Source organism: Geospiza fortis, unplaced genomic scaffold (genome assembly GCF_000277835.1).
Source record: "Geospiza fortis unplaced genomic scaffold, GeoFor_1.0 scaffold66, whole genome shotgun sequence".
In the NCBI taxonomy this organism is placed as follows: Eukaryota; Metazoa; Chordata; class Aves; order Passeriformes; family Thraupidae; genus Geospiza; species Geospiza fortis.
In genome coordinates, this window is record NW_005054312.1 from 1,434,988 (window position 1) to 1,462,435 (window position 27,448).

A 27,448-nucleotide genomic window follows, 5' to 3' on the forward strand; every position below is an offset into this window, starting at 1 on the left:
ACTGCTTCTTCTCAGTAGAAAGAAGTATGCTAAATTAAGAGAGTCAAATCTCCCTCCAAAGGCTGGAATTATGCGGGTAATGCCTACCTGTTATGGCCTGACACAGCTGGGCCACAGGAGCCTTTAAAATCCTGATACGTGTCAAGGCATAAAGAACCCCAAGCAAATATTGAATGGCTGGCTTTCCAGAGTTGTCTGTAGAAGTTTAAGATATTACCACTACAATTCTCCATGTTTACTAGCCCCACAGTCCACCTAACCAAGCAGAAACCTAAGTTGGTGGTTGGGTTTTGTTTGTTTGGGGTTTTTTACCCAGATAATTCCACACACAATAGACTTAAGAAATTGCTCATTTGAGATTCCTTCAGCTACTGAGTGTAGAGGTGATCTAAAATCTGAAGCAATTGATGATGGTGGTAAGGTAAAACCAGTGAGTTCAAGATAAAAAAAAAAAGAAAACAAACCTATTTGTTTGGCTACTTAAGAATTTCCCTCTAAAAGACTAAGCGACTGTGCTGAAAGTAAGACTGCATAGGTATCAGTAGCTTAATAACCCAATTTACAATTCACAAGTACAGCAAAGGAGCACTTTGCTAAGCAAATCTCAGTTACAGCTCTAAACTCAAACTTCCAGGCCAAGTCTTCCAGCCTGCTCAGTGATTAATCTCTAGGGACAATCTTGTTTCACAGACAGCCCTATCAGGAACCCTACAGGCGTCCACAACCGGGGAGTCTCAGAAAGTATGTGTTGGGAAATCCTGCACTGCTCATCCTAAGCCACAATGTCTGTGAGAAAAATTCTGGGTACTACATTACTTTGCATGTCAAAAGGGGGATGAGGCGGAGACAGTACTTGCAGGGAAGACAGACAAAACTGGAGAAAGTACAAAATTACTTACAGACTCATACATTAATTCAGATCAGAAAGGAGCTCAGGGTGATCCCCAATCCATGCTCCTTCTCAGAACTGGGTAAGCTACAAGATTGCTCGATTAAGGCAGGAGTAACACAGTCCATTCTCTTTTTGGAGGAAAACCTCCAAAAGAGACAGAAAAATCTCTCAGGCAACCTAGTTTACTGTTTAACTGTCCTGAGGGTAATTTTTTAAATATTACATCTTGGCAGAGCTTACCCTGTTTCAAATTATGCCTGTTGTGTCTCATCCTCACACTGAGCGCCCCTGAGAAATCTTGCTTCATCTTACTCAGTAGCTTCTTGAAGTTCAGCTATATGCTTTAGCATTTTTGATTACAAAAGTAGACTGGATTTCTACAAGACAAGCAAAGTCTGTTTTAAGTGAGATGCAATAGAGGTGCAAGTGAACTAACCTTCCAAGAAGCTCCATTTGAGTCTAGTGATAAGGACCAACTCCAGATGTTAGAGAGTGATCCAGGAGTCAACAGCTGCTCTTGCAAAGAAAGAGGGCTCACTTTTCATTAATTATTTCACAATATTAGTATTAAATATAATAGTGTCAGTTTCTGAAAAAACAAGATCCAGACAGGAAACCCTTAGCACCTCAGATCAAGGGATAAACAATCAACCTTATTAAACCAACAAACCAAGTTTATTTATATAAGTCTGTACAATTGTGATGAACTATGCTAGGACACCAATGAAACAAAGTAAACAAATCTCTCCCTCTCTAACAAGTGGGAGGTGTAGTCACTCACCTTTACATGCACTTAAAGGAAAAAAGATTACAGCTTTCATACAATTATGTAGCTATTCAAGAGTACTTTCTTCATGTATTATTCTTAATATAAGAGGTTTGCATAATTTACTGACGGTTGCCTTCTCTGAAAAAACAGCATTTTAGCAAAACCCAGAAACTTTGAGAAGGTAAGTGGCAGCTTCATAATTGCAGATAACTAGGACATAGTCCATCATTCAGACTGGCCTCCTAAACACACTGCAGCTCCTGTGTTTCAGTTTTCTCCACTAAAAGTTATTTGCAACACTGTATGGATCCATCATCCACATTTTGGTGTTTTACAGATAGTCTTGTTACCAAGTGTAGAAGTTAACTAAAACTAATACATCAAGGCCAAGCATATTAAAAATACTGTATTTGGGTTAAGTTTACCTTTAGAGAGCACTTGTCACTGCATCTCAGAGCTCTGAGGCATTTCTGTGGAAAAAATCAGTTCCTGAACTCTTTGATTTGGCAATTATTTCTGCAAACCGTTAGAGAGTGATTATTTTTAAAACTGTCTATTGCCAAGTAAGTTTAATATTTTTTTTATCACAAATCACTTTAGCTGTTGAAAAAAACCAGATCATATCAAAAGCTTATCTACACAGTGAATCACAATGTTTCCTATGAAGTCATGATGGTACGCCCCATAAATCCAATCTTAAAAAGTTTTAAGTATGTATATGTGACAGCCTACTCTAACTCCAGAGAAGCTGCTAAAATAGGCCATCAAATAAAGTAGTCTATGATTACATATTTACAGAATAATCCACATGTCCTAGAACTATGGACTATTCAGTAAATAAGTACTGAAATAATTCTATTTATTTGTTTACATGGTAGGTTTCATACGTTGATTTTCTTTTTATACACAGTTTGTAGAATCAATCTGCACAATTACATGATGTTTCTTTAAAGCTACTGTTAAAAAAGGAAGAGAAAGTTAAATAAGAACTAGATTAAAGTTTCATTAAGAATCCAACAAGAAAATATCAAACACAAGGTTTTAAGATAACCAGTGTATGATTTCAGAAAAACAGCGATGCTCTGACACAAGAAGAGCATTGCATTTTTGCTCCTTAGAGTCCCCCAGAAACATTCCTATCCAGTTCAGTGCTTAAGTTGTTATATTCATACTGGCCTGAGTAGGAACACACACGTGCTTGCACGCTTACCTGAACGAGGGCCTCTAACTTTTAGACTCCTAATTCTCTTTTAATTTAGTTCTTAGTTTCATATATTCAGCTGTATCTTGTTCGGAAAAGGTATTTTTTAAATGTCACTTATATTTACATTTGAATTTTTTTTCTTTTTTACACCTGAGTGATAATTTAGCTGTCAATTTGTGCCTAGTCAAATATTCCATAAAGCCATATAATTCTTGTGCTCGTGTTGCACTCCACTTGTACCAGTTTATATATGAAAAATGTCCATCACCTACCTCTCATATTACCCACTGATCTTTCTATTATGTCCTTCCCCTTCCACAGAATGTGATTTTTTTAAAAAAAATTTTGTTTATGATAGAAGCCCCATTTAAATGGTTCAGAAAGCAAGAAACAAAGTAAGCTGGAGTCCAGTGATGACATGATAACTTAACAAATATGTAATATTGAAGGCTTGGAGAAGAAACTAAAGCCCAACCAAATGAGCTCCCCAGGATCACCCCATAAAAAGCTACTTCACCCAGTTACAGCTGTAGAGTCTGGATGTGCTATAGATGACAAGCCCCACATTAAGAGCTGTGTACCTCTTTCTCATCGGTTAAGTGTAATTAAAAAAGAGAACATGAAGTTAAACAGCTATATCAGCCAAACCGTTTTAGTAAGAAGAATCACATTTAATGAGTTTCTTTCTTGCAATTTCAGATGCTCAAATACAGCTGGTAGAAATTCAAACAGCCGTAAAGAACTGTGACAGACGGATACAAATAGTACTGCAGCTTAAAAATGATAAAAAACACCTGAAAAAAAGTCACACAACCCTCCCAAAAAAATTTACACTTTGAACCTAGGCCAGTTTTTGAAGATTCCCTTCTCCAAAGCTAGGATGAAGGAGGAAGAAGAGGGAGAAAGTGCAGATGACCTTCCAGCCACAAAGGTCTTGCGCCAATGTTTATTCACGGTGCCTGTGGTGGTATGTAAGGGGAGATCACCAAGTGCTGATTCTGCGACTGCCAAGAGATTCCTATGGAAATCCAGACCTCAGGTTAATACTGAACACAGAGTGGACCAACGAGCTGCATCAACAAAATAAAAACAAAACTCAAACTAAAAGAAATGGGAAAACCCCAAATAGCACAGATCCACATTTGTGAGGGGAGCAGAGGAAAGGGCAAGAAGGGAGGTCTATACAGTAAATAGTTGAATGGTTTATGTTACAGATGACTGGCAGTTTTAAAGAGTCTCTTCCCAGCTCCAGTGCTGCTCCAACCCAGAAGGGAGAACTGAAAAGGGAGGAAGAAAAAGTAGGACATCATCATGGAGCATGCAGGATCAGAAGCAGCAGAGTGGGCATGCTCAAATAAGCCCCCGTCTCTTTTTGTAGTCCTCCAAGTTCAATGATCGCCGAGGGGCACCATCTTTTGCTGGAGGAGCCTTGGAGGTGATGGCCAGTGCCTTAGATTCTGTTGGGGACAAGAAAAGAGTAAGGACAAAACTACAGGCAAAATTTTTACTTGTTGTTTTTGCTGACAACTTCACCACAAAGTCATGTTTGGCTTCTCTAGTACACATCTTCAGTTAATAATGCAGACAGTATTGCGGACCTTATACTCATAGATACAGCACATGCAATTTTCACTCTGTATATTAATCCAGAGACAGATAGTAAGCAGAAAAAGTCAAACATTCTATCTATGTCTACAACACACATTTTCATCAGTCTCCAGATTCTTCTGCTAAGCAAGGAGACTGCACAAAATAAGATGCCAAAATGGTGTTCTGTCTAAGGAAAACTCCTCATCCTTCTCTCCTCAGTGTCCTTCAGTGCCTAACCCTCATCTGCTTGCTAACTCAAGTTCCTAACTCTCGCTAGCTGTTACACAAAGTCTCTCATTCTTGAACTCCTGCCTCATTCTCTAGTCTTACATCCAGAGTTGACCTTGTTTTGAAAAACAACTTCTCCTGTTCTTGCTTCTTGTCTTTGTGCATTCTTACAGTACGTCCTAAATTATTGTCCTCCAAGAAACTGCAGATCTAATCCTTCAAGTAATGAAAGAAATGGATGTCACTATCAGACATCCCCACCCTCCTCAGTTCAAGATACTTGCCAAGATGGTAAACAGAGTTCTTACTCCCATTTCCAAAAGCCCACCAAATCCTTGAAAGAATTATTCTGGAAGAAGTAAGTTCTATCAAAATGGGCTGGACGATGACATCCCCAAACTCAGATGGAACACCTACCTGAACTGGGAACCTGAAGATCAATCTTTACATCAAAGTCGTGCACTTTGAAAAGATCTTCTGAGAGGTCACTAGCTGATTTAGAGTTCACATCTTTATCTTTTCCTTGACCCTGAAATGAAAACTACAGGTAAATCTCCAAACTTTATCTGGCCACAAAAACAGAGATAAACATGTTTTTTCCCCTCTTCTGTCATAAACACACTTAGTGTAGCTTTCATACTGCTAGAGCAACTTAAATTTCCTTTTCCAAGTAACCAAGAAACTGTTGCTTTTTATGATAAAGCTCTACAGGATACCCTGTTCTAGAATTGAAGCATGCATCTCTGTTACTCACAAGCTTCACAGAGTAAAAAGGTGACAGTGTGAGGAACATAATGGAGACCAAAATGGAAACTTACCTTATTTATGTCCTTTGGAGCATCTGGTAACACACCAGATCCATATTTTGCATTTAGCTGGGCAAGGATGGCAGCTTGGACAGCAGGATCTCTGGACTGCAAAGGTGAAATATTAGGCAAGAATAAAAATTAAAAATTCATGCATTTAAATTTGCAAAAGCTAGAACTACATTTTGTTAAAAGAGTTTTCATATCCATGAATCTAAAACCATAGGAGACTGTATATGCGTTCACCCAACTTTCAGAATCCCAGAAGGCCACTGAAATCATCCTGGCATTATCTGACAATAACAAACTAAAAATCATCTTCAGAAAGAAACCAGAAATACATTCCCTGATTATATGGTTTGTTTCTGTGACTACTCTTGATGCTACTTAGTATGTATTTGCTTTCAGCTTACAGTTCTGCTTGAAACACTGGCAAGCAATCTATAGAAGACTACTGTCTTTACCTAATAGTTCTCTAGCATAATAAAGCTACTCAGTTACAATTCTTTTCTATTAAAGAAGTATTTCAGAAATATTTCATTCAAGCCCTTCAACAGAATTTCTCTTTTATTTCCTTGCTGGTTTGTGGAGACTGATGAAAGCCAACCTAAGCAGTTGGTTTTTAGGTACCTACACCACAAGGCCAGATTACTTAGAAGGAGGAGGTGATCACCTTGCTACTCATCAGTTATATATGGAGGAATTGCAGGAGAAGGTTTTGCCACAGTATCACGAGGGAGGTTTCTGTTGAACTACTTCATCCATCACAGGCCCAAATGCTTGTTCTCCTCTCACCCCAAACTGATCTTTCAGGAAACTTTAAGCTAATTAAAAGTGAAACTCACACCTAAAGCAAACTGTATTCTCAGAGCTAACTAAATCTGAATAATTCAACATAGATGAACTCATGACAGAAGTCTCAATCATGGTTGCTTTTGCAGTACATACCCACATCACTTATGTCCTTCACACTTTGCATTAAAAAAGAAGAGGGACCAGGATCTCACTCAGCTGTATCTCACACTGCCATTCAGGGCGTTAATAGCATATGGCACAGTTGTTCCTGCATTCTGCATTACACTGGTTTCTGTTTTTCAACAAATTGCCTCAACTGAACTTAAATCTTACACTCACATTAGACACTATTGTGGGCTTGCACTGCCGCCTAGTAAAGGGGTCCATTTGTTGGTTCTTCATGCTGTGACTTTCAGCCTGGAGAAGAAATAGCACATGGTTTTGCAGAGTTTGCTACTTGTTCTCTTTTAAATCCTCCCGCAGTCCCCCATCCATGCAATTACTCATCTGCTATATACAATACTGAGATCAGAGGAAAACCAGCAACATTACAGATTAGAAAGATTTTAATGCACCCATTGTCCTGTGCTTCACAGGACAAAAGTGTCCTTATTGCATGCAACAACAGAAAATAGGCACACAACTCTCAGGAAAGTTAATGCTTAAGCATTTGTTAACAAGCTTAACTCTTCCTTAATAAAAATGTAACTACAAAGAACCAAATATCTCCTTCACTCTTCTCATATTTGAAGTCTCCTTTATGAGGGGACATTTTCTTTCCCATATAACAAGCATTAAGTCACTCTTATAGTGACTAATCTGCTGATAACTGAATTGAGGAAAAGGATAAAGCAATGTGCTTTCAAATCATATCATTTGCCTCTATGAAAGATTTTACAGATTTAAAAGAAATAGTGACTTTGCCATGCAATTATCCCTCTGCATCATTTCATCTCTACTTGTAGAAAAGTATTAATTCAGCACTATTTACCACAAGAGCCTTCTCAGACTCAACGATATTCCACTCTCTGTTTCTCTGGTTGATGTAACTGCAGAAAGGAAAAAAAGGAGGGTGGGGGAAAGAAAAAGAAAGTGACTGTCATTTATCAGTCCCTACACAGCAAAACAGCTGAAAGCATTCTTGCCGCTTCATCCTGACCACAAATTACTCTTATTGCCCCCTGGGGTATATAGAAGAGAGTTCACATTTTTGACAGTTTTAACAGCATGACAGATACAAGAAAGTGAAGATAGACAAGCACTAACAGAGCCATTACAATACACATTAACACATCGTACAGGAAAAAAGAAACAAAATCCTGCAGTTAATTTGTTAATGCATTAGTTTCTCTTTTTTACATATCGTCTGATACAATTTAAGAAAGAAAATTCCCAATATCTGCTTCTTACCTGATTGCAGAAATATTTTTTGTTCGCTGACGATCCAGGGCCTCTGCTCTCTCTTCAAGTTCATTAAGCTGATCTTGAATCTGCTTGGCCTTATCTTGGTCCCCCAAATCCTCAGCCATAGCCTTCAACCAAAAAGGAACTCATTAGGAACTATTCTCCACCCAGAATTACTCAGAGACAAGAGATATATCCATGAATCAGTCAGCCAACCCTACTTCAGTCGTGAATGTTCTTCCTTGCATGGTAAGCGTACAACAAAGAGCTACACTTTCCTTACAGCTCAGGGCAAAACTGGATTTCTTATTCTGAAGAACTCTGAAAACCCTTACACTAAGGAGGATGTAGGAGCACCAGCCCCAGCATGGGGAGGACAGGTCAGTGAGATGACTTAAATTACAAGTTTTATTAAAATTTAACATCCCCATTTAGCAGATCAGGAAAAGAATTATTTCCACAACTTCCAGTTGCTATTTACTTCAGGGAGCGGGGAGTCCCCTGAGGCACGACAACAGCTTATTGCGCCACCTGGTGACAACAAGAAGCAACTGCACTCCCTGTGACGGGAACCTCATCATTTACATGTTCATGTATAGTAAAATAGCAACCAAAGAAAAAAATAAAGTTAAACCAAGGAACCAAGAAAGGTACATTAATACGAACTCCTGGGTTTTACTGTATATGAAGCTTTAATGTCTCGACAAAGAGAAACAAATTTTGGCTCTATTTGTGCAGTCCTATCTTCGGAGATACTTAACATTGCTCCTTTTCTTCACTTCTTGGCTTTGGCTTTTATGGACTGTTAGGTCTTCTTGTTCCAGAAAGACTACAGGTAAAAATAGTTCATGGCAAGTAAACCTTTCAGCCACTTCTTTTTTTTCAATAGAAATTACCAGACATAAAGTGACAATTCAGTTAGTCCTGAGTAAAAAACGTAACACAACTTCTGTTTTTCCTATCTTAAAATAAGAAGAGGAAATCAACTTCCAAACATTATTATGAAGTATTCTGAAAACAAACAAAACCAAAACAAACAACAACTAAATGGACAAAAAAAAAAAACAAAAAAGAAAAAAACTAAGAAAAAATAAAAAGTTTCTGAGGCAGACCAGTTTAAGACCTTGTTTAATGGACACAAGAAGAGACAGCTTAAATTGTTGATAATTGCCCCTAAAAAAAAGGGGTGCAATAGCTGACTGGATTCTGAGTATTCCGATCCAAGCAATGAACCTTGAGAACCCCCTTCCAGCTACACAGTTAAAGTTGAGCCTAGTGCTAACTTTTGCCAATCCAGATGAGCTCCAGTTCTTTGAAATCAAGGACTGCATTAAGCTTGCAGGCATCATCTCATCTCTCACCTTCTCCTTTAATAGCTGAGTTTTCTTCATGGCATAATTTGGAGGTGCTTTTCTGAACCTTTCCTTCTCCTTCACAATCTGTAAGATGCAGAGGAAACAATATGAATATGCAAATATGAAATCTCTATTTCAGTACTTGGACATTAGAACCAACAGATGAGTATCACCTAAGAAATTTATTTATTGCCACTGAACTTGATGTATGCTCTGATAGTTCTGGTTTTTAGTTTGTGCCCTTGGTAATGAGTTACAGCTTCATTCTGCCCCCTACCTACAAAAGCCTGATGCTAATCACCTTTGGTCAGTACCAAGCAAGTACAAAACTGCAAAACTTGTGATAAATGCAACTACCATGATGCTGTCAAGTTTTTCACAACTTGAGAACTAAGCTGCCATACTCAGGAGTTCAGAGATATGCAACACAAGTTCAAGAGGAGATAACAGGGCACAAATGATAAAGAAAAGCAGGAGTGAACACAAAACAACAGCAGGATCACCAAGCTATTCTATCCAGTTATGAAACTTCCTTTGAGCCTTTTACTTCCTTCTTGGAATGCAAATACCATGATCATTTGGCTTTGTAACGGCTACTGCATGAATTCCTGTCACTTTTAAGCACTGACACAGCTCCACTACAATGCACCATTTACCTCTTCAATGTCCTGATCATTAAACTTGTAGTTGAGGGCTTCTTTGATGGACACTTCCTTCTTGTTTATCTCATCTAGTGTGGGTAGCTGCATCCCAGCAGAGAACATCTAAACACAAGACAGAGTTACTTTCTACTTAAAGTATGTTTGGCAGAAGGCTGCTAAGAAGAAACTGAAGTCTAGCGAACTTACTGCTTCCTTCCACTTCATAAATTCACTTTCAGTAAATTCCTGATTTGAGACAAACTCCAAGCGAAACACACGCGAATCATTGCCATGCCTGCAACGATAAAATGCAAAACATCCCCTTGTGATGGTGTAAAGTGGTGACATTGGATCTATACGTGTAATCTGATTAAAGAAGTCCAAAAATAAGCAACCACACATCAACATAATCATAACACCCTGCATGAAATTTTTGGGGTATTTTATAATTTCCACTATGCACAAGGAGGAAAAAAACCCAAATAAACCCAAACCAAACATTCTAGCATAAGTAGCGTGACAAGGCTCAGTCTACCTTTCAGTTCTCACCTCCAAATCCCACACAGACCATTATTTGCTATGAAAAGGACACTGATTTATGAACTAAAGAGGATTCCTTTAGTATCTTACCGCAACTGTAGGCCTTTGTTTGTCCGTGTGCCACCAAGCTGGTAAACCTTTGCAGTCTCTACCACACCAGTTATTTCAGCAACCTGTATAACAGAGTATAATATATGAGAAGAAGGATGCAAGAGAGGTTTAAGGAGTTTTTTTTATGTTTCTGGAATGAATCGGGCATATTCAAACCTTTTCATTAGAAATAAAAAACCTTAATCTAGCTAACAATTCCAACCAGATCAAGGAAAGCAAGACACTTCAGTATACACTATCAGGTACTGAATGAGTTGCTTCATACAAAATTTTTGACTTAATAAATTATACCATCCAAATGCCTGATGCAGTTTTTGTATCTTCTCAGCTCTGCCTTCCTGCCCAAATAGTGTACACTCTCCTACCTTTCCTATTTCTTTCTCAAATAATGTTGGTTTGGGTTAACATATGTTTCAAATTAAATACACAACTGCTGCTCAGATACTAAACACAACCCTTCTGGGGCCTTTTAAAGGCAATTTTAGAGACTATTATTGTACCCTATGATTACAACAATGAAACAGAAAAACAAAACTGTGTTCTCAGTGCAGTCTCTTCTGTAGGCACTGGGGTGTACTAGAAAGAGTTAAGACCACACAATAACTTCAGAACGGTCCTAGAAATATGGAATGAATCTTACTCATCCTTACTTGGTCTAAGCAGAGTCTGAAACTCTAGTTTGCAATACAAACGATAAGACAGCATGAACCAAAACTGGAAGATCAGGCTTTTTTAGTGCTCCATCTCTCTCACTAAATTTATCTCCTCCCCTAGGTGGTCACGCAGATTTATTTATTATTAAACCAGTCTCCTCCACCTCTTTGGCAGCAATTACATCTTCTGGTTATAAGCAATCTTTGTTTATCAGTCAAACAGTCCCTGGTACCTGAGACCTGATAAGCTGCAAATATTTTATTACAGCACACAACAAAGAACTAAATCCCTCAGTGCTAAACTCACCCGATAAACAGGTTTGCTGTTGTGATTGCCAATGCCAATGCGGACAAAGCAGCCGGTGACGGTCTTGGCAAAGAAGGGCATGTGACACCAGCGCTCGAGCTTGTGCCGCGACAACCGCACTCGGTTCAGCTCTTCAGGCAGGGACACTGGCTGGGACTTGGGAGGAATTTCTTCTTTCCTGATTTGGGAAAGGTGAGAGAGAATAAAGAAAAAAGTAGAGACATAACTGAAGCCCAAAAAGGGGGTCCTGAGCAAGGTGCAGCATGAGCACCTTACATAATTTAAATTACCAGTAAAAGGAACGATTTATCATGCACTAGTTGACTGCAGATGTGTGAATTTAGCACTCAAGAGAAAGGCTTAAGGTGAAATCCCAGACTTATTAAATACTGCCCCTGCTACCAGAAAGCAGAAAGACACACACCGAGGCAGTTTATAGACAAATGCTTTAAGATAAGCCAGCACATGTATCTGCCCAGATATATGCCAGAGATCTGCAGCTGCTGAACTGCAGGACTAAACAAATCAGTATACAACAGTGTAATTTGGGCTAAATCTGACAGCAGGGAACTGAAGTTGCAAACCCACCCAAGGTAACAAGTCCCATGAACCATGTTATAGTGTCAAGGACTCAAATCTGAGCAATGCAATTTTGCCCAGAGGCAAAAACACTTTAGAGACACTGAACTGCCCCAAACAATCCTCTGAAAAAGCATGTGTCTACCTAGAGTAGATCTCTATTTTTGAACATACTTACAAGTAATCATAGCCTAGTGTTTACTACTTACTCTTCCTCTTCATCAGAGGATGACGATCTGGATGAGCGATCACTTTTCTCACTAGACTTATCATCCTCCTCCTCCTCTTCATCATCAGAGTATACTTCACTAGTTTTTAATGGCTGTTTTTTTGCAAGCAATTCAGCTGGGTGAAGGACAGAGAACGAGGAAAAGCAAGCTATAAATATTTAATTAAATGCTTCCCTATAAGAGCTGAACCTTAATTGCTTTAAAAAAGTCCAAGAGGCAGACAGGTATTAATTTTACACTAGATATAGGTGGCACATGTTCAAATCCACTAGTAAGCTGTGCACTTCATTGAATTCTCTTTTTGCATACACATGAAGTATTTAAAATCATTCTAAACCTCAGTTGTACTTAATATCAGTCTCCCAATCTGACTGCACATAGTAACGTAAGATAGGTGTAACAACTGGATATACAAGAAAAAAATTATTATGATCAGACAATTCATCGTTATTTTACAAGGAAAAATAAAAAAACCTCACATTTCAGAGGATTACAATGAAGTCCAGTAGAGTAAAAAATACGGCTGCATCAAAAGTCAGTGGCAAGATGGACAAGATGATGTGTCAGTGAAGAAACAAGCAAATATAGACAAGGTATCAAGTACAATAAGCAGGAGTTTGAATGATTCAGAGATTAAAAACCTGAATCCAAGTGACCAATTAAGATACCGTAACTAAACCTTACTAAGAACCATTCAGTGGACTGTGATGAAAGTTCTGGTGCTAGGCCACTCCAGGGAGGGGCAGGGGTGAGGAATACTCCATCAGTGGTAAATTGCCAAGTATCACCCCAGATGGTCATGTTGGGCAAAGGCCAAGGAAAACACAGACATGGAATTCATTCACTTCAAGGTGTAGGATTTTTGCATTAATTTGAAACAGGAAGTAGTGCTTTCAGAAAGCTGCAATAATGCCTCAAAAACTGTAGCAAGAGTAACATCCTTTCATACCTGTTCTGTTCTTCCTTTTCTCTCTTTCTGCTTTTAGCTCCTCCATTGCCTGAGATTTCTTGTCTAGTTTTTCATCCCGCTTTGATCTCCGCTCTTTGTTATGTGACATGACCTAAAAACATATACAGAAAATCCCTCAACACTATAAATCCATAAGTTGAAAAGCATCAAAACAAATATTTGTTTGCATACTTTGAAATTTTTTCAAATAGAAATTACTAGCTTATTCCTTTTTGAAATCAGTTTTTTTCAGTTCATTTTTTATGGAAGCTAGAGAGAGAAATCAATCCGGACCATATTTCTTTATTCTGCTTCATATCAAAATTAATGAACATATTTATAGTTCAACATTTCTGCCACTAAGTCTTAGTCTCAAAATTCCTCCTTTAAGTTGCGAAAGGATAGAGAAATAAAACAGAAATAATTCAGCAAATAACATGTAATGAGGAAAAACTGGATGAATAGTCTTCTCATTTGCTGCTTCTGCAAGGCCAAATCAAAGCACTAGTTTTCATTTAGTAGCAAAGGAAAAAGTCAAGTTAAAAAATACTTAAAGCAGAAAGAAAGCTGCTTGTAAAATCTGCAAGATGGATCCAAATCTTAAATGTTTACAGTCTTTTTGTGTTTTCCATTTCTAACAGGTCTATCTCTACAGAGAAAGCAGCCTCTATAATAAGCATAAAAGACAATAATTTCAGCTAAGTTGAAGTAATTTCTGCAAGGCACTGTAAAAGAACTCTACATAAGATCCTTTTACACATGCATATATGTATTTGCAAGTACACTTTGTGTATTATAAATGGACTATTAAAGCATAAACAATGTACATATATGGAGTTGAGGGAGTAGGGAAATGTGATTCATTCCACTCAACATGTGCCTAAGAGAAAACTCATCTCACCCAATTAGATTTTAGATTCACTAGAAAATAACACAGTGAATTGTCAGCTGAAGATGCCCTCTTCCATTGCACAAAACAACAGGCAACAAAATGTGTAAACAATCAACTGGTTCTTAAATGGCTGAAGTTAGGCAAGATGAATCTCACCCCACTCTGAGAGCCTACCTGCCCTGACTCTGTATTAATGGCAGGATTTTCACTATTTGAAACCACAGTTCAGTTACAGAGGCCTGGCCTCAAAAACTAGTGTTGTCCTCTTTTTACTGGAGGTAGGAAAAACTATAGAACTACTTCTGCTCCTCCTGGCATTCAAGCTTTTCCTTGACATCCCTGCCAGAGGAAACTAAGCATCTTTGCCACTGTATGTATGTGCACACAAAATAATTAATATGATAGCTGAGCAGTTTTTAGTCTGCTTTCTCACAAACTTTTCAACAAGAGCATGTATGGAATGTTTCAGACTGAACTACAGAAGTTTGGCTAAAGGAACTGTAAAAGGTTGCTTTCCTTTTCTCTTGTGGGAGGGCTATCACAGCAACTGCAGACATAGCTGCAATTTTGTATTTTTCATTAAAGTAGTATCAGTGCATCCCTCAACAGGCCAAAGATGTTAACTTCCTTAAATGAACTGGAAAAATTGAAGATAGCTTGAGCATATAAATTAACTAAATTCTGATCTGCTTACTACACTGTTTGACATTAAGGGAAAACATTAGGGGTAGAGAGGCCATATCCTCTCCCCTTTCTCCAAGGAAAAAGGGCTTATTACAAAGAACAGTTTCATTTCCTACCTGGGATTCCTGGATCTGTGTGAGTTTTTTCTTCTCCTGCTCTTCCTCTTGCTTTTTCTTTTTCTCTTTCTTTTCTTTCTTTTTTGCTGTTTTTAGTTTTTTCTTTATTTCAAATCTAGTAGAAGTTATTGGAACAAAAAGAATGTATGAAAGAATGCTCTTCCTGAGAGAGCAAAGGATTGCTCAGATGCTATCACAATTGCTATTAGGCTGCAAGTAACACTTCAACTGCTTGTTCCTTGTCCCTTTTATGTTATCCTGCTCCCTATTCCCATCCCCTCCTTTCCCCAAGAAAACATAGTGAAGAAAAGCTGAGCACACCAAGTGCAGTCCTACAGACAGCTAACCTAAAGGGTTGATGAGACCATGTAGCAATTACTATTCCACAGAAATATGCCCTTACTCGATCTTCCTCTTTGCCAGTGCAGCGATCATTGCATGCTGCCTCAAACTCTAAAATCATGTGGCTATTTCACATAATTTGAACCTAAACAGCTAAAGATTATTTTTTCTTTAAAGCCACTATCATGCTAGCTTTTTCATGCTTAAACTTCACCTTTTTACTGGCACTGGTCTGTATAAGAATGACTGCCATGTTTCAAGTCCTCCTTCAGCAGCTGAATTCTCATCAGACTCAGTTTCTGCAGAATAATTTAGGCACTTCCATGTCTACCTTCATGAAATATATCACCCTGAAGTCTTACTTTCAGCCACTGAATTCAGAAGAGTAGTAATTTCAATGGAACAGACCCGAGAATGAGATTCCACTGCACCCTGGACTGGTCATTGCTTTAGTGAAGTGTACATATGGACATACACAAGGAAAAAAATAGTTTCCAAAAACTGAAATTCAAAATGTGTTATCTACATGCACGCTACACGGTTGATTCTTCTTCAGTCCTTTACACCTGGATTTTGTAGACAACAAACTGAAGTGTCAGATGAGCTCATTGCCCTTTATGCCTTTAACATGAAGCATGACACACAAGGCACAGGCATTATAGCAGATGCAATGTCTGCTGTAATCCAAATGAACTCACAGCATAATATGCACACAAAGAGCTTTTGAAAGATTCAATTTATCATAAATGACTACCCCACCACCCCCTTAGTTCTAACTGCCAAGACTTTACACAGACAGCACAAATTCATTTAAGATTAAATCAGTAACTCAAGCTTTGACTGTTTAGCTTGTTTGTATCAAGTATTCTCCAGCATTCATTCTAAAACAGAGACATTCAGTTACCAGGAAATAGAGAGTAAAATTTGAATAATATGATGTCCTTCTACATGATCTAAATCCAAACTTACAATCATTCTGATCCCTTTGAGGAGAGCAGCAGACCACATAAGATTCTGAATGTGGTGTTAAAATCAAGGCAGGCAGGCAGTGCTCTAGCTATGGCTTGGCCAAACACAGTTTGGCAGTTGCTTGTATTGACATGATTTACTCAACAGATGTCAGTCCTCTAGGGAAATTTCTCAGCAAGTGAGAAAAGAGAAGGCACTAAAGAAGAAAGAAACTTGAGAAACCTTGTCCCATACATGCCAAATCTTTTTGATTAAGACACATGGGAATTAAAATACCTTTACTATAAAGAAGCTGCCTGGACAGTGTAACAGCTACAGACATACAACAAAACAACAGTACATAAGGTACTAAAGATTCCATGAAAAGGACATATCCAACACCACTCATTATTTCAGTATCTCTACCTTCTATTAGGGACCAAATCAGTTTCACACCCATATACAGGCAATCCTAACACTGACCTGTGCTTCACCACGGTTTTCTGAAAAGTTGCAGAAACTCATGTACACCTTATGCTTTGCTTGCCTTTTCCCAAAGCATCACCACATGACGTTAACACAAAGAAGATGAAGAAAAGCAGGCCTTCTGACTGTCTGGCACCTAACCTATGGGGCAGTAACATAACTACAAGAGTAGCTGATAGAACCAGGCATATTCAACAGCTGAGAAACTTTTAGATACTGTCTCCTACAAGAATATGCAGAACTCCCGCTGTGTGCTTCTTAACTACTACAGGGACAGTTCAGTTACAAAAAATATACAATCAAGCTTAACTCACTTAACAGTACTGAGAGCACAGTCAGCATACTTCCTATGCAGCCTTTAAGAATTTGCCACCAAATATCAACAGATATAAAATTCACCTTCTCTTTAGCACTTCTCTCTTCTCTATCCGGTTAAACAGTTCCTGCTCTCTCTCCTTTTCCGTCATTTGTTCCAGTCGAGCTCGGTCTTCTTCATCTCCCATCAGGTCTTCTCCATAGCCATCATGGAATTCCTCATCTTCCGATGAAGAATCTGAATCTGAGCTAGATGAGGAGCTGTTGCTTTCTGAGTCAGAGACTTCTCCTAAATCAAAAATATAAGGTAATGAGATTCAGCTGGGGCAAAGCCCAACCACTTCATTATAGCATATTAGCAAGGGATAACATGTATTAATTCTACACTTGTCTTCCACTATACTAAAAACATACATATAATGCAATTTAAGGCCAGATTGAAATTATCATAATATATGTATGCAAAAAAAATTCTAAAATGAGTGGTACTACATTTGAATACAAACTGGGTTATAATTAAAAATTCTTAGTAGAACAAACAAATTTAAAAGGCCTTTTAGTAATGTGTTGCAGTCCTACAGTTAGACTTCTATGCCCATATGCTTATGTCCCTGACAAGTTGCTTATACAGCCATGAATTTGTGTGCATACACCTCAAACACCATGATCAACCATCACAGAATTAACCACCTCATTATAGAAACCTAAAGGACCAAAATTAGTCCTGCGAAGACTGCAACACTATGAATTGCTACACCAGGAGATAAAGTTGAAACCAGTATCCTTAGGGCTGGCAATGCCCTGTTACTGTAACAAGCCCTCCCAGCTCCACAGGGGTTTAGGGAACAGCTGACTCCCCTCTAGTATTGGGTAATACCACCTTTAAACTTGATCCAAGTCCAAGAGCTTTGATTATCTCACCTAATTGACTAAATAACATTGAATTACAAAGCAGGCCATTAGCATTCCTTCTTTCATTTCCATTCTGGCATTAGTATTTCTGGAAACTTCCAGCTTTGCAAGCTCACACTGTGAAAACCCTTGATTTGTAAGCACTGGTATATACAGGTGCAGTCACTCCATGCCTTTGTCTGTATCTGCTGTGCTTGATACACTTAAAACTGTAAGCTCCTTCATATACTTTTTTAACTTCCTTTTTTAGCATCAATGGAAATTGCAAGTAAGCACCTGCAAACCTTCATGGACACGATGAAAATAGAAGATAGGAAGTTTGCCCAGCATTGAAATGTATTCAATATTAATGTAAAAAAATTCTGACAAAGTTATAGAATGATTTTTCTTCTTCTATGTCAGTATAAATGTGCAAGAATTCCAATTCAGAGCAAATGCATAAAAGATAAGCTCTTATTTGCATCACAAACACTATGTACCTTTCCCTTTGTTATCACAAGAAGTTTGGGGTGGGAAACTACATCAATGAGAATCAAAAATGCTTCCCACATGGATAGATAGGACATGCTAGAAGGAAGCAAGGAAGCCTCTTTTCCAGGAGGAAGTCAAGCAATGAAATGTCATTCATTCTTCAGATGAAATAGGATTTACCTTGTAGTTGTAATGGAGTGCTCACAGCAATGCTACACTGAATTACTTTAAGCCACAGTAAATGTAAAAGTTACCTTGACTCTAAGTTACACAACTAAAAATCTTTGAAGATGGTCTTCAATATCACCATGTAACATTTCTCTCCAGGGTGCACAACAGGTAAGTTCACTTAGAATCACTCTAAACAAATGCACAAGTGTTATCTCACCCTCTTCAGGCGCCGAGCTCTCAGCAGAGCTGTCTTTATCCGAGCTGCCGGAAGAGGCAGCTTTGTTCATCTGTCTCTTCATGGCTCCTTTCTTCTCTGCCTTACCCGCTTTTCCCTTTTTTTTGTTTTTAGAACCTCCAACAGTCCACTGCAAGGAAAGAACCGAGAAAGGGATCATGAGACACAAACACCACTCTCTTCTCCCTTCTCCAGAACACTGGAGTAAAACCAGCTGAGAAATAGTCCAACACCTGACAGCAAAAAAAATCATACAAGTGTAAAGAAGAGAAAAAAAAAAGAGAAGCCAATAGGAAACTTATCACATAAATGAGAGCCTTTTACAAGGTTTTCAGGAGTAGAGTGTTGTGCGGTTGGTTGAAGTTTTTTCTTTGAAAAAAAAAAACAGTTTTAACAGTTGGTAGGTGACTGCTTTTAATAGATAATGAAGACTTCAAAGTTGGCAATATCTGCCAAGCGAGGAGGTAATGAAAGTATTTCCCTAAGAAAATAATTTTAAAAAATGTGTCCAATGTGTTTGTAAATATTAGCTTCAGTTTACTATTGAACAGAAGCAACTGATGTTTTTCCAGAACTAGTTTAACCAGGAGCAGATTTTACATTCATGAAGGACAGCAGTTATACGTGACAGCCTCTTCAAAATCTCAGTTTTACCAAAATTACACAGTGTCTGTATTTGTATGCAACAAGCCAACAGTCCACTCATAGAGGCAGGTGGTGGCACTACCCCCTATGTACAGAAAGTAGAATCAAATCAGAATCAAAGAAGTCAAGAAAAAATAAAGAAAAAAATACAGTATCGAGTCCTAATTTTAATTTTTTTTGAATGTCATATTTTCAGTTAACTTGGACCAAGTTTCCAAGTACAAGACTTACACCACCACCAGACAGACAGCCATTTTAAATCTCAAAGTCCCAGAAGAACTAGTGTTTACCTTACAGTGTGATTTCTTAATAGAATTTTTACATTGTTTAAACTACCTGGGTAAAGACAGAAGGGAATAGAAGCAATAAAGGTTGCCCATATATTACTTAAAGGCATTACAATACTTTGCACTCCACCACCTCTTTCTAAAAATTCTCCAGGCATAAGACCTTCAGGCTTTTTACATATACACACACACACACACATAGATCCTCTAAATACCTGCATATTATTCTCATCTTTCATGCACATCACCATCTGGTTGAACATGGAGTCTTAAAAAACCAGTCATAATGCAAGTGAGCAAATACAACTGTGCATAAGTGAGGTCTTGCACTAAAACCTACTCTAAGTGGAAAAAAAACCACCTTAGATTTGACCTCAAATACATAAAAACTTCCGGCTTCTTACCCAATCACTCTATCCTGGGGGATGAATCAAGTCTATCTCTGCAGACAGTAATCATTCCATCAAATTTGATAAATTGTTCTGTCAGATAAGACACCATCCTCAGAGATCCCTGGTGTTCAATTACTCTAGATGAAACTCAAGCAAGTAATTATAAGCCACTACCTAATCTAACAATATCTGAACAAATACCTTTGGAATTTGCCAGGTTTTGATTACTCTCACACCCAACCTTGTACTTTCCATATTACCAAATGCTTCATCATGTACTTTAGGCACCATCAGAGTATTCAAAAGTCTCTGTCAAGGCCAAAGCTGTTTTTTTTTTCTTTTTCCTGAGGTAAAAGTACAGAGGTGAGCCTTGCAATTCATACCCTATGCAGGTACCCCAGAGTCTGCTATGGTCCGTAGGACTGGTGAGAAAAAACTGCACAGAAAATTTCTGACTTTAAACCAGCCTGAGCTTGTACTGAAGTTTTTACCAGCTTCAGCATTAAAGTTTTACTTGTTCAGTGTTACAATATTGCTGTCTAATATTATTTCTGGTTACTATGCTCATATAAATCAGTAAAGAACAAGCTTGCACTCTGTCTAAATCTACTCAAATCTCAGCATTAAGGAATCATCTCCCAGGTGAACAGAAAAGTGTATTTTTGCTATTTGCTCAAACACTCACCTACTACTGACATACCAGAGAGGACACAACAGCAAGAAAAGTGAAACTCAGTGTTTAGCAGTGATGCAGAGGTGGCCCTCTCCCAGAGCTCTGCCACCTTTTTTCAGTGTTCTAATGCTGAATTATACCTCATGTCAGCATGCTGCACAGCAAGGAAGCAGCACACAGAAAGCCACAGTAGAGCAGCACAGTTATATCAAGACCTTGAGAGGTCATGCTGAGATTAAAGAAGCTAAGATCAGATAAAAACCAGCAGGACTTCAGTGAATAAAATGTTTAATAGCTGTACATACATGTGTTACTTATCACTGTTTTCAGCTTTTAACTCACTAGTAGAATTGTGGATAAAACCTGTGACCAGGAAGACAGGACTGAAAAGAAACCTATGTGACAAACACTTGGAAAAACAAAACAAAACAAAACAAAAAAACAGCAACAACAACAAAAAAAAAAAAAAAAACACAAAGAAACACCAAACAAAAAAAATCCCACCCAAACAACAAAAATCCCAAACACACAAACAATGACAACAAAAAAAAAAGACCAAAAAACCCCAAATCAAAAACAAAAACAACCCACAAACAAAAAAACACACCACCAAAATGAAAAACCACCCAAACAAACCAACACAGGACAAAGTAATTAAAAAATCTGCTCTCTCATCTAGGGAAGTGTGCTTTGGTTTCTATTTCACCCTGGAGATAACACTTCATCTCACTTTTGTTCCTTCAAGTGACCTCTATGTCCATCTTCCAATTTCAGTGCTGTCACAAAGCCAAATTGCTACCCAGCTTAGTTGCTTCTGGGCTTATTCAGTTACCTCAATCTCTCATGAATGCCTGGTTATTCCCAGAACAACTACAAGACAAGACAATAGCTAGGACAAATCTTGGACCACTCAGAACCAGGACAAGCACAAGACTCCTAAGCTCACAAAGTGCATTTGGACACTACTGCACTTGCTGTTTGGACACTCAATGATCTATCTGCTCTGCTCAGAGAGCATGGCCCATATGAATTTCTTCTTGCAACAGAGGAGGACACAGAGGAGGACCAGCTTAGCTGGTCTAAGAAGGAGAGGGAAGGAAATATTGGAAAGCCAAAGTCTTGAGTCCCTTCCTCATGCCCCAGCACACCAGCAGAAATCAAAAATAAAACATGTTCACATGCAACATCAAGTAAAAATGCACACAGTTATAGTCAGAAACATTTCTTTGCTCTTTTTCCCTTAACTCCAAACAACAGTCACTTTCCAAAATGCGTCCTCTACTGCAGTTTCTCCAGGTCCCCTCTTCCACTCTGCTGAAGTCAGGCAGCCCCAGTCAATGCCTCTCATGCTTCCCATGATTGTACTGCCTGCTGGGAACAGCCCCTCTATTCAGCACTGCCTCCTCGGCCACCATCTGGAACCCTCCATGGTTCCAGACACAGCAAGTTAATAAGCCCGTGCACAAGTGTACTGCAACGTGCCTTTCTGCTTATTGTTCAGCACTACCAAACAACAGAGCTTTATGGCTCTCTCACAAGAAGTAGCCAGAAGAGCCTTTTGAATTTCCCTCTTGCTGCCAAGGTTCACAGTGCTAATAGCTTGCACATCTCCTCCAAGAAACAGTTGGACATGATGATCCCAAAGGTCCTTGTCAACCAAAATAATTATTTGATTCCAAAAAGTCCAAATTAAGCCACAGTAACCAGAATGGATTTAGGGGAAAAAAAAAAACCCCAACCCACCACACTAGAAATCACCTAGATTTAAAACTCAGCTTCTAAAACACAACTACACAAAGTGATTTAAGAAAACAATTTGTAGCTCAGCACATCTGGAACCTATTTCCAGTAGGGAGATGAAATGAGATTGTGGAGAAAAAAAAAAAAAGAAAAAAGTAAAAAGAAAAAAAGAAAAAAAAAAACCTATACCTGAAGTGAGCAAATTAAGCCACAGTAACCAGAATGGATTTAGGGGAAAAAAAAAAACCCCAACCCACCACACTAGAAATCACCTAGATTTAAAACTCAGCTTCTAAAACACAACTACACAAAGTGATTTAAGAAAACAATTTGTAGCTCAGCACATCTGGAACCTATTTCCAGTAGGGAGATGAAATGAGATTGTGGAGAAAAAAAAAAAGAAAAAAGTAAAAAGAAAAAAAGAAAAAAAAAAACCTATACCTGAAGTGAGCTCAGAGTGCAGAATTGTTCTACTGCTCAGGTAGTTGCTGTTTCCTTCTATTCACACAGTACCTAAATGCATTAGACACTGAGACTTTCATTTGCAAACAGGTGTTCTCCCAGTTTTTTTTTAACCCCCTATCAAGCCAGAGATGCACAAGTGAGGTTGCCAGCCTGTCTTGCCATATCCAATGGCTCTATAAGCAAAATGCAAACTACAAACCACAACATTAAAACAAAATAGGTCCCTTACCAATGTGTTCCTTTCCAAGGCCAGATAAACTTCAGTTGTCACATTGTCATTGCATTTAAGTGCACCAAGGTAGGTAACATCAGCTCAGCTTACAAACTTTCATGCATTCATACAGGAAAAAAATAAGGTAGTCCACCAGGCAAGCCATGAAACTACAGTTTCAGCCTATCTGAATTCAGCAGCAGGAAGCACAGATACAAAAATAAGGCAGAATATACTGTCTTCAGGCTTTCTCAAAGCTTGGAAAACTCTACAGACAGCACTCCAAGAGCTTCAAGGAGGAAAATACTCTCTACCACTACTTTTAAACAATAGTAAATAAAAAGCCCCTGTTATTTATCCTACCTTTCAGGATCTATACCTGTCATTTGAACACCTCAAACACTTTCATGATGACAACAGCCTAGCAATCAGAAAACTTTAAGAACTATTTTAGACACAGAAAGGAAAACTCTAGGTACGAACACCAAAATGGAAAGGAAATAAACAAATAAAGAAAACACCTTTGGAAGCCACAGAAGAGGCTTTCCCAGAAACTGACTGAAAAAGGCTTCATGGACCAGAGTATCACCAGACACCTGACCTACCCTTTTCATTCAAGTACAGCTCCAAGAAGCTCCCAGAAATCAAATCCCAAGAAGTTACCCCCATGCTAGTTTGCAATTTAAAGAAGTTAGTTACAGACTAAATTTTACACCAATTTTGGACACAGCTTATTCACATTACTCCTTTGGACATGCCAGCCTTCATACAATTAGCCTGTGCTATTCAGATTTGCACTTGCATTTAATTTGGAGCGGAGGACGTAACACTCCCTCTCTTACTTGAGAAAAGCTTTACTACTGCACCCATTAATAACTGAAGGAAACTGTCTCTAGGGAAAGTCAAAGTTACAAAGCACACAGTCTATAAGCTGTGTATCTGTGTATAAGAAGATTAAAGCATGGCCTGTTTCAAATTTCCTAAGCTTGAAAAAAATGTGTGGCAAAGGCCTCATAGGACTGGAGAACCCACTCATTTTTGAAGGTTTAATTAAGCAGTATTATAAAATAAAAGTACACAGGAAAAGACAACATTCATACTGTAATTTCTACAAACCCACAAAAAGACATCCCCAAAACAGAAAGAACACATGCACTATTCTGTTTAGCTGTGCTTTGCTGGAGTGCTCTAACCTAAAGTGCAGTAAGGAGATACGAAGAGGCATAAAACCCTCTAGGCTGTTACTTAAAACCAATCTCCTCACTAGCTGCATGACTACTGCTCACCTCCTCCTCTGTCCCATAGCTCTTGACAAGATCTTCAGCTATACAGGTCCCTAACAAATTAGCACATTTGTAAAAAAAGGTATAAACAGATAATCCTCACTAAACTCCAGAATAGTACTAAGCACTCATTATATAAGTTTTCTTGTTCTGGAAGGATATGCTGTCCTTACCCTGTAGGTGTTGAAAGGCAGAACTGAACCCTTCCTGACATTAGAATGAGTGTACTTTTCAAGAGAAACAAACAAGAGCTCCTGTAGCATTGTGCCTGTCTGTCTAATCAACACTAATGTCAGTGAAGTTGTTGCAGAAGTCATTCCCTCTTCTCATACAATAGAATGAATTATCTTACTGTAAGCAAAGATGCTTAAAAGGAAAAGAAAGACCCCAGAATAAATCTACTGCAACTGAGGAACATCATCCACCTAATGCCCTCAATCAGTAACAAGAACACGTTGTGGACACACAAACCTCTGGCATGGTAGCCCCAGCAGGAACCTGGCTAGCACCTAACTGGTTACATACAGAAAGCTACCAGTCTGACATGGTGAGCTCTCGAGCAGACATGGTCACACACCAGATAAAGGAGCCATCTGTGTCCAGACTAGTACATCTCTTTGCAAAGGTGGCTCTCCTCATTGCAAAGCCCTGCAGTCATTGATATTTATCAGCTCTATGAACAAAAGACCAGAGTGATTCAGTCAAGAATGCCCCACAGCCCCACCAGAAGACAGTTCAGAGCATCCCTCCTATTTCATTGCTTGCAACTCACTTTCAGTCTGGTGGCTAGGAAATTTGATTCAGATCACAGAGGTGGTTACAGAAGTGTTACAGAACTCAGCATCTGGGTGAAAAGTGCATTCTCACTGATTCACATAAATATAACATTAAAGATGTAGTGACATCCCTTGGGCACTATTGTATAGATGCAGCATGATTTGTACCTGCTGTTATTCAGTAATTCCAAAATGTTTTTCTCTCCCCTATGCCCCACAAACTTTCCTCCCTCTAAAAGAAAGCAGCATGCTGCATTACACTCTGCAATAGATTTAGGCTTCTTTCCTGTACATGCAACATAGTGCCAATCTTGGAACATATAGTGCTTTCCAGGAATCACAAAGGACATGCACATTGAAAAGCCTCTGTGGAAACACATGGGTATGATTAGGGACATTCGTCCAGGGCAACAATTTCCATGCTTTTGCCTCAAGGTCTTCACCTTTCAGGAAGTCAAATAATACAAATTCAACTTTTAGATCCCCCCTATTCCAATTCCCAAGGTTGAACAAACTTCAAACCAACCACAAGAATACTTATTAAAACGTGAGTTATTCAGCAGAACTAGCGTAGTCAAGCCCAGGAAAGGAATGACTGGCAGAAGCAGAACTGTTGTAAGCCAGCCGCTCATCCTGCTGTGACAAGCAGCAGTTCAGAATGCATATTTCAGGCACAGGAATAGAAGCAAGTGTCCTAATTACCTCTTCTCTAAATCTTTTTCCTCTTGCTGCATGGAGGTCAGAAAGAACATAGTATCAATTTGAAATGATACACAGATTAGAAAGAGTATCAAACATGCTGGGTGCAACAGTAGCACCGCTGATCTGCAAGGTCTGTGCAAATTTGTGAATAGGTATTGTCACATACTACACGAAAGAGAAAGGTACACCTTACTTATTACACAAGTTAAAATTCTGACAGCTTTCAGAGATAAACACAGAATGGAAGGCTTTATCATCCACATGCTCTCCACACCCAAGTCTACTTTTTCCAGACAAGCTGGTCTCCACATAACTTAGAATAAATAAACTGTGAGCCAGCAGATCTGAACACACACCATTACGTGACAGACTGAGTAGTTCCCCAATAAGAAACCTAAGATATCTAGGTTGTCCGCAATTTTGTCTGTCTTCATGCCTTAAATGTATATTAGATATACAAGGAGCAGGTTTTTTAAGAAAATGATTGATTTGGAACAGAGTTCCAAGCATATTTATTATAAAAGGGCCTCGGAAAGAAAATTAAAGTGCACATTCTTCACAGTTTTTGGAAGAACTCTGCTACACTAACAAATACTTTACAGTTTATCACTGGCCTACAATGTTAGGTTACAAGTTGGCACAATGGATAATCTGTACTGTTACTTTAGAAAGAAAAAATACAAAAACCCACACCAAACATCTCCCTGTCAAATATTTAAGAATTGGTGGAATAAATGACCTCACTATAATTTGCAGAAAGTGTGCACAAATATTTGTAAGCTTTCCAGAAATTGCTTTTACTCACATACCTGTATAACATTTGTGAGTACCTGTTTTAATATTTTTTTTAATTTTTCTTTTCTTGATGCACAGGCTTTTAACCAGCTCTAGACTATAGTACCAAGAAGAAATACTAAAAACAGAACCAGCAAATAAGCACTGTTATACAAGAAATTGAGAAACCTTAGAACAAAGTAATGCTGAACTCTTTCTTGCCTCTTTCTCCAAAGATATCAATCAAAACACACCCTGTTGCATATCCAAATGGCCAGACAGCTAATTCACAGCACAGTTCCTGGAGAATAAAAGCAGCTAAGTAGAACAGTTTTACTACCTGTAAATTAGTACTATCTGCCTTGACCCTTCTCTCGGGAAGGAAGCTCCACTCAAAAGGTGAAAATCTCACTCCCTGAATTCAGAGTCCAGCTCTAGCAACTTCACTGCTACTTCAACAGCAAGCACAACATAAGAAAGACACTAGTTTAAAGCAGGCAGCTCACCACACCATATGAATGTGGGATTAAACTGGCAGTCATCTTTTCTATGTACAGACTATTTTGTATACAATTAGAATTCAAAACATATTCATTAAAAAAAAATTCTCTGGCCTTAATGGGTCTCCATCATTGACAGCCAGTCCCACCTCATGAAGTCAGCAGGCTAAATATACTGTATGATAAATACACTTTCACTGCTTAGGTACGATCAGACAAATAACCCACAGCAATGTCACTGATAACGTGATAAAGTCACCTCATCATCACTGTCTGATGTCTCAGAGTCTGAGGATGCTGTAGGTTTGCTCACAGGTGGTTCCTTTTCTTCAGAGTCACTGCGTTTCCGTTTGGCCAATGACAGGAGCTCCTGGT

At 38.6% G+C, this 27,448-nt stretch overlaps 1 protein-coding gene across 1 annotated transcript; it reads right to left on the reverse strand.

Annotated features, from left to right (window-relative positions):
* Positions 1–1,548: 1,548 nt before the first annotated feature.
* Positions 1,549–27,448, reverse strand: RTF1 (RTF1 homolog, Paf1/RNA polymerase II complex component). Its single transcript, XM_005419417.3, has 17 exons — positions 27,333–27,448; positions 18,608–18,755; positions 16,921–17,125; positions 14,746–14,860; positions 13,054–13,165; positions 12,084–12,219; positions 11,296–11,473; positions 10,315–10,397; positions 9,892–9,979; positions 9,700–9,807; positions 9,050–9,127; positions 7,695–7,816; positions 7,276–7,333; positions 6,624–6,701; positions 5,502–5,597; positions 5,101–5,212; positions 1,549–4,322 (listed from the first exon to the last, which is right to left on the reverse strand). The coding sequence occupies exons 2-17, from the start codon at positions 18,687–18,689 to the stop codon at positions 4,216–4,218; spliced, it is 1,758 nt and encodes a 585-aa protein (XP_005419474.1). The 5' UTR covers positions 18,690–18,755; positions 27,333–27,448; the 3' UTR covers positions 1,549–4,215.

Coding starts and splice junctions, on each gene's coding strand:
- RTF1 (XM_005419417.3), bottom strand. CDS start 18,689: ATGAAGAGACAGATGAACAAAGCTGCCTCTTCCGGCAGCTCGGATAAA. Junction 5,598..6,623: donor AGCCCACAATAGTGTCTAAT/GTGAGTGTAAGA, acceptor TCACCTTTGCAG/TCCAGAGATCCTGCTGTCCA. Junction 4,323..5,100: donor TCTTCAGGTTCCCAGTTCAG/GTAGGTGTTCCA, acceptor TGTCCCCAACAG/AATCTAAGGCACTGGCCATC.